At 26.2% G+C, this 7,545-nt stretch overlaps 1 protein-coding gene across 2 annotated transcripts in view; it reads left to right on the top strand.

The window, feature by feature from the left end:
* LOC101235320 (aprataxin and PNK-like factor) overlaps positions 1-7,545 on the top strand; it is a 63,719-nt gene that overhangs the window by 48,176 nt on the left and 7,998 nt on the right. Inside the window, exon 12 of one of the 2 annotated variants that reach the window (XM_065804804.1) lies at positions 5,751-6,179. In XM_065804804.1, coding sequence (XP_065660876.1) covers positions 5,751-6,179 — 429 coding nt within the window. Of the gene's footprint in view, positions 1-5,253; positions 5,509-5,750; positions 6,180-7,545 lie in introns of those variants that run through there. The other variant, XM_065804805.1, reaches the window with a different exon arrangement.

Raw genomic sequence — 7,545 nt, 5'->3', positions numbered from 1 at the left:
ATATATATATATATATATATATATATATATATATATATATATATATATATATATATATATATATATATATATATATGAATCTTGTTTTCCAGCAGGCAGAAAAACAAGATTCAATCAATCACTTATTAAATAGTTCAAAGATTGAGTGGAATGTTGTCTGGACCACAAGCCATAAAAGAGTTTAATCAAGAAATGACTTTAGCAATAAAAGCCAGATTATTTTGGATGTCTAACCATAGGTTAATCTGTTTAACTGGAATGGCAGGAAGAGTATGGCCTATATATTCAAGAGTTGAATTAGAGAAAAAGTTCTTTTCATGTAATTGTTTCTTCTTTGTAAATAATTCTCCTTGAAAAAGCTAATAGCATCAAAACCATGAATTTGAGATGGAATATTTAATTTACCTTAATTATACACAGGTTCTAGAGACTAAATTCTAAGATAAAATATGAGACTTAATAAACTTGGAATAATATAGCTTAGCACCAGAGAGTATCTTTTTACATTGATTTTTTGCAATAATAAAAAGACATTTGTTTTCAAGCAAGTTATTATTGTGAATTAGATAAAAAAAATGATTATAGGTAGATACAGCAGCTGCATGAGAAGGTGAAAACTATAAAGTATAATGAGTTTTATCTTGAAACTGACAAAAAGTAATAAAAGCATTCATACCTTCCTGGATACAGGAAGTTACTTAAAAGGTGTGCTTTTCAGGGGAGATGCAAATGGCACCAGCCCAAGGATCATCACAAAAAAATCACAAAAAGGGTCCCAGTCAGCTTTAGGATAGTGATATGTTGATAGGGTGAGTTCAATCAAGAAGTACTGCATAAGAGTTTTATATGGCATGCAATGATTTCTTTAAGATCATTGCATAGTCAGAACCACCTAAAAGAGAAAAAGAAGAAACTGATCACAAACTAGGTTCAGATACAAGACACAAATTAAAGAGTGAAGATAAGTGATTAGGGTTGTCCGGAAAATAAGTTGCAAAGTTAACTATTTGAGTAAGAGATTCAGAAATACAATAGTTATGAGCTTTAGTGCCTGCATGGTCAGTGGTGTTTAGAACAAAGCCCTTCTGTGTGATGATCATTAAAGTCACAAATAAGAACAATATTATCAAGGGACTGAGGGATAAAGAGAAAGAGCATGGTCAATTTGCTTCAAAATTACATTTTGTAGTGTGCAGTCTTGAGAAAAAGAAAGACGATAAAGAAAAAGAGGTGATTGAGTGAAGAGGTTCTGAGCGAAAGCACTAAAAGAATTGTCAGAAGAATTCAAACTGATTTTTCGAAAAAAAGGTGAATTGATGTGTATGCCAAAGCCATGCGTGTGACAATTGAAGTCTTTGTGAATCAAAAGATAATAGCCATTAGTACTGGGATCCGTAAAAGAAACAGTAGAATTTTATGCTTAGCATATAAACCACAGGATTCATGTAATGTAAAACTGTATGTAAACAACAAAATTCTGTGAATATTTGAATTTTAAATGATTCTCTCAGTTCTTTCACTTTTAATGACTGCTTTAGGAATTAATAAAATGTTTTATATTTATAATTTTAATTTTACTGTATTTATAATTAATTAACAAGTATAAGAAAAAATGCATATGCATATGTAGATTATGCATATGCATATATATGATGTAAAAAGAAAATAGTTTGATACAAATATTCCTGCATATTTAGTTTTTTGAAGTTCTTAATATAGATAATTATTTTGAAATCAAAATAATTATCTTATTATTATTATTAATTTATTATATACCATGTAATATAACATATAGTATTACATATTCTATTACATATAGATATATATCAAATCAAATACTTTAGGGTTGCCAGTTAGGTAGGCATTGCCGAATGCTGACCCTAATTCTGAGGGTTGATATATATATATATATATATATATATATATATATATATATATATATATATATATATATATATATATGTATATATATATATGTATATATATATATATATATGTATATATATATATATGTATATATATATATATATATATATATATATATATGTATATATATATATATGTATATATATATATATATATATATATATATATATATATATATATATATATATATATATATATATATATGTATATATATATATATACAGTGCTTGAAGTGGAGACAAAAAAGTAACAGGATGGTATTCGGTAAATTAAAAATACCATCCTGCCTAATCATTGTTATATATAGATATTTATAAAAAACTGGCGGGATGGTTTATACTTTATAAAAAAGTGACATGACGGCACACAGTGGTCAGAAATGCTTGAAAATGTGAAATAATTCAAAAATACTAATTTTTAAAAACAAATTCAACTTTTATGCATTGCTTAAATTTTAGGCTTTCCAATGAATATCCAACTTTTTTTGTGCAATTTCCTAATCAAAAGTTTTGTCCTTGCAAATTTTTATCTTAGTTTTTAATTTTTTTGCAAAAAAAATCGGTAACATATGTATTTGCCGTGCAATTCACGACTGCCAAGGAATTGTTTTAAATTTGAAAGGGTGATGTAAGGGGGTATGATTTTAAGCATAAATGGTTAAGTGATTCTTAATCAATACTTTGAAGTTTTTACAGAATTGGACAGAGTTATACAATGACCAGAAATTCAATTTTTCTAAGTTTTTTTAAAAGTTTGGTCAATTTTGAAAACAAACTGGCATTCTTTACTCTCTGTGACTTTCAAGTTAATCCCTTTACACTGAGCTCCTTTTAAGAATAATCTTGCTGCAATATATCTCCTAATTTGTAAAACTGGAATCAACATATTAAAAAATTTGGCCTTAAAGAGTAAAAATATTTTGATATTTTTCAGTTTCTATAATTTAATTTCTACCCTGGCTCCTTTAATGGGATGAAATGTAATAATTCAGTGCACTTGAAAGAAATTATTCCAAGTATACTTTCTTGAAGATTTATAAATTATCAAGTCATAAAAATTGAGTTTGTTTTTAAAAATTAGTACTTTTAAATTATTTCGCATTTTCAAGCATTTGTGACCACTGTGTGGCATCCCGCCATATCCCGCCCCACTTTGAGCACTTTGTATATATATATATATATATATATATATATATATATATATATATATATATATATATATATATATATATATATATATATATATATATATATATATATATATATATATATATATATATATATATATAAAACAAGTTATATATTACATATCATTAAGTATAATTTAAATAAATATTAGTAATACATTATTTAAATCATAAATCTTCAAATATGCTCGCGAGAGCTTTTTTAAAGATTATTGCAAATATTTAATTTTAATGCTTTAAGGAAGCTGCATATTTAAGTGGGTGCCTATTTATTTTATCTGGATATTTAACCATGTTATGTTTTTAGACTTTTTGTTTATAAAGATAATTAGGACATCAATTATACGTAAACAAAATTGTGTGTCATAAAACCCCCAGATTCAACTTCTCCCCACCTCTAGTTTTTTTTTCATATAAAAATAAATGTTGCTTAGGTAGTTATCTTTTTTTATTGGACTCTATCTAAATCTAAAGTTGTTCAGAGGGAACATAAAAAAATTTTTTCAACCCTATTTACCCCTTTAAAGTGATTAAGTTACCTTTATAAGGTGATATTACCCCTTTTAAAAAAAACTATTAAACTATATTAACTATATAAGTCAAAAATATTAAATAGTTACACTTGTTAATATTCTGAATGTGGCTTAAACTTCTATTGCACCTTCTCATAGATACTTAAAATAAAAAACAATAAATACAACAAAAATAAACACCTCTACTTTTATATTATAATATATCTAAACAAAAAGTGGCATTAGTAGATTTTGGACAAAGCCACACTCTTTAATCTTCAAAAATTTTATGAGACAATAAACATTAGGTATTAAATTTGTTTGAAATGCTTATTTATCTCTCTCTAAAATATCTACTTTTCTTGTTGCCATCAAAGTTCCATTGCCAATTTGTAAACAGATTTGACAGAAACAGAAGTAGGCCAATAATTTAAAAGTAGTCTAAAATAGTAAGCGACCGGGGCTATGACCGGGGCCAGGTTTGATAACACATAGCCACGACCGGGGCCGAGTTTATGACCAGGATCCTTTTTAATCAAAATTTATGATGAGTTATAATTAAAAACAATACTTTTATAGGATCTATCAGTATTAATGCAGCCCTAGTCATAAACCCGGCCAGGTTTTTTTAAAAACTTTTCATGGGGATTGTGTCTAAAAGTCACAATCCCTATTAGAAGATCTTCAGATTTTGGAAGTTTTCAGTCTTTAACAAATCTTTAACAATTTTAAGAACAAAACAATTCTTAACTCCACTGTCAATGTGTATTTCATTTTTATTGGTCTTATCAAAGACATTTACAATGATATTAAAACATTCTTGAACTCTATCAACGGATACACATACCATACAAGAGAGATGATCTAGTTCTTACAAATTTAAAATGCAAATTTGTTTTGAAAAACTTGTTAGCAATCAAAATAATTGGCTAATTATAAAGTATCTATTGAGTGTTTTATATGCGCCTTTAAGTTATATATAAACATGTAAACCTTTTTTTAAAAATTTTGAAATAACAATATATAAAACTTATATAACTGTGGATATTTTATAGGACTGGCCTCTTTCAATGCCCTCTCACTTTATCTTTTTTGCATGATGTGGAATCATTTCCTGAATAACAAAACTCTTCAAAACTGGCAGATTTTAAAGCTAGATTTTTTGTTTTATTTATATTTTTAAAACATAAATTGCTATTCTGATCTGATTCTGATCTTCAAATTTGTTTGTAAAAACACTTAGTAAAAACACTTTTACAAAATAAATAAATAAAAAATAAAAGAAAAAAATTAGTGGTTGCAAAATTAAAAGTCAAACATGATAAAGACATCAATTTATGGCTCTCAGTGACAACTTCATTACAAACCTAACTCATGAGACAAAGGACACAGTTAATAGTTTTCTTAAGTGAATGAGCTCTTATTGAAGTGTGGTGCTTGTTTGAAGGTTTATGGTAATGTAAAAATATAAATTTTAAAATAGTATAAACTATAAAACTTTTTATTATATTAGATTGGTTGTAAAGCAGCACTGTTTATTGATCATATTGCAAAATTATGCAAAACGATCAAAAAACTGCTAAACAGTGTTTTAATTGGTTAAGAAAATTTTTTTAAATTTTGATTTAGATAATGATGAAAATAAATATGACTTAAACGATTCTTTTATTGACGATGAAGTTAGTGATGATGATTACGCACCTGATTCTGTCTCAGACTCCGATGAATATGATGTTGAAGATAAAGATAACGATTGAATGATCAAGTGAATAATCAAAATGATAAAACAATGAAATAATTTTTGCAATAAAATAAACTTAAAATAAAACAACAAAATAATTTTTATATAAATTTTTACTTAGATTAACAATGTTTTCTATTTAATAATTCTTACTATTATTGTTTTGAGTCTTGCAAATATATAAGATTTAATTGTAGAATTTATTAACTTTAATGGTATAATTGGTTATTAGTAAATAATAGATCTTTAAAAATTAGACCATTAAAAGTCTGTTTTAAGTGTCTAGTCTTAAATATTTGAAAAAATGATTTAAAGTTAAATACAGTGAAATTGGTTTCACACATTGATTACATAATTTTTTTAAAAAGAATGATTTAATCTTTAGAAATGAGCGTGAAATCAGCTCCTCATCTAAGAATACCAAACATGATTCGATCAAAAAATAGTGAAATTGAATGTTGTGTTTGCTTTAAAAACTTAACTGAAGATTATGCACTGCTTTACTGGATTGATTACAGAGGTAAAGCAGTTCTTCAATCTGAGCTGCTTCCAATTAATAGAGATGATGCTGGTTACACAATTAACACTTTTGTGACCCACCCATGGGTTGCTACAGCAAGTCCAAAAGTACAACTTCTATTAAATAAAAAGCGATATTTTTTTCCACCAAAACCCGATGAATGGGATCAAATTTCATACAAAGGTTTTAATAAAAAATGGCTATGCGAAAAAAATTTTAAAAAACTCCAAGAAGTAAAGCAAGAAGAAAATATCAATAACAAACAATATTTTGAAGTTCTTATAGAAAGACCTGGTAAGTTTTAAAACTGGTTCTAGTCTGTTTTTATAATAAGATTAAAATTTGAAAAAAAAATATTTTTTATAATTTTGAAGAAAGTTCCTTTTTTATTGTGTGTAGGTATTTTTCTAAATATATATTTACCTTCTCAAGAATAAATATATTTCAAAAAAATGTTTAGGCTTTTATAATGCCATTACAGAACAGAAACCATTACTTTTTGTTATTAGGCTACCACAAAAATCATCGTAGTAAGAAATTAGAAATGATTACACAACGTAAATTGCACAATGGTAACTTGATAGCTAAGTGTTCTTGAATGAACCTAATTTAATGATGCAGATTAACATCTGCATCATAAAATTAGGTTCATTCAATAACACTTCTTTTTATAACTCAGTTAAGTTCATTCATTTGCTGTTTAATTTTCAGTTCAATTTAACTTAATCAATTGAGAGTGTTTAAATTTTGTACACTTAAAAAAAAAGCTTACAAAGATATGATCTTTCTTTCTTTTCTTTTTTTTTTTAGGTCTTGATCATTTATTTTGTAAATAGTTATATTCTTAAATTTTAGATTTACAAAATTTGTGAATTTTGAATTTTGGCTGTAATGCTTATTCCAGTGTTGTTAAGAGATCTCTTTTTTAAATTCTAAACAGATAAATAGTTATCTTTTTGTTAAGTCTTTTTTGCCAAATGTTGGAAAATATAAAGGTTTTTCTAGTTAGTACATATCATCTAAAACGTGTCATTCATTCTTGAACAATGATGGATGGGTTAAATTGTTGAAGTTTTGAGAAAATACTTATTTTATCACTCTATTGAGTTTTTTTATTATTTATTGAATTTCGTCACTATTAAGAAACTACTTTTTTATCATTCAACCAGGGATGTTTATCATTCCAGGGATGTTCAACCAGGCATTTCAACCAGTTCATTTATGCCAGATTTAATCAAAAGTTTTTGCTGTGTCAAAAGCATTTGTTCTTGTCTCACTACATCTGGTTATTACACAATTAACTTTTTTTTGTTATTACAGTAAAAATCACCAGTAAAAGTTAATAGACTCAAGCATTTTGAATTTTAAACATAGAGTTGTTGTTTTCTGGCATGTTAGAAAATATTTAGTTGAGAACTTTTTTAGAGAATATTGAAGAATAGTGGAGAACACTTTTTTAATGTGTTTAGCAACAGAAATGGTGTGAATAGGTTGTCTAACAATGAGTTAACCTGTTTGTCTGGTATGTCAGGAAGTGTGTAGTGTTAACAAAGGCTGAAGCGGTAAAGTCAAACTCAATTTCTTGGAAAGCTATAAAAGAAATACTTTCAATAAATATGTACATTTATTATCATAAATTATATATATTTATTATCATAAA

The sequence above is a fragment of the Hydra vulgaris genome, chromosome 09 (genome assembly GCF_038396675.1).
Source record: "Hydra vulgaris chromosome 09, alternate assembly HydraT2T_AEP".
Classification (NCBI taxonomy): domain Eukaryota; kingdom Metazoa; phylum Cnidaria; class Hydrozoa; order Anthoathecata; family Hydridae; genus Hydra; species Hydra vulgaris.
Note: the sequence above shows the minus strand (reverse complement) of the source record. Positions and strands in the feature narration are given on the sequence as shown.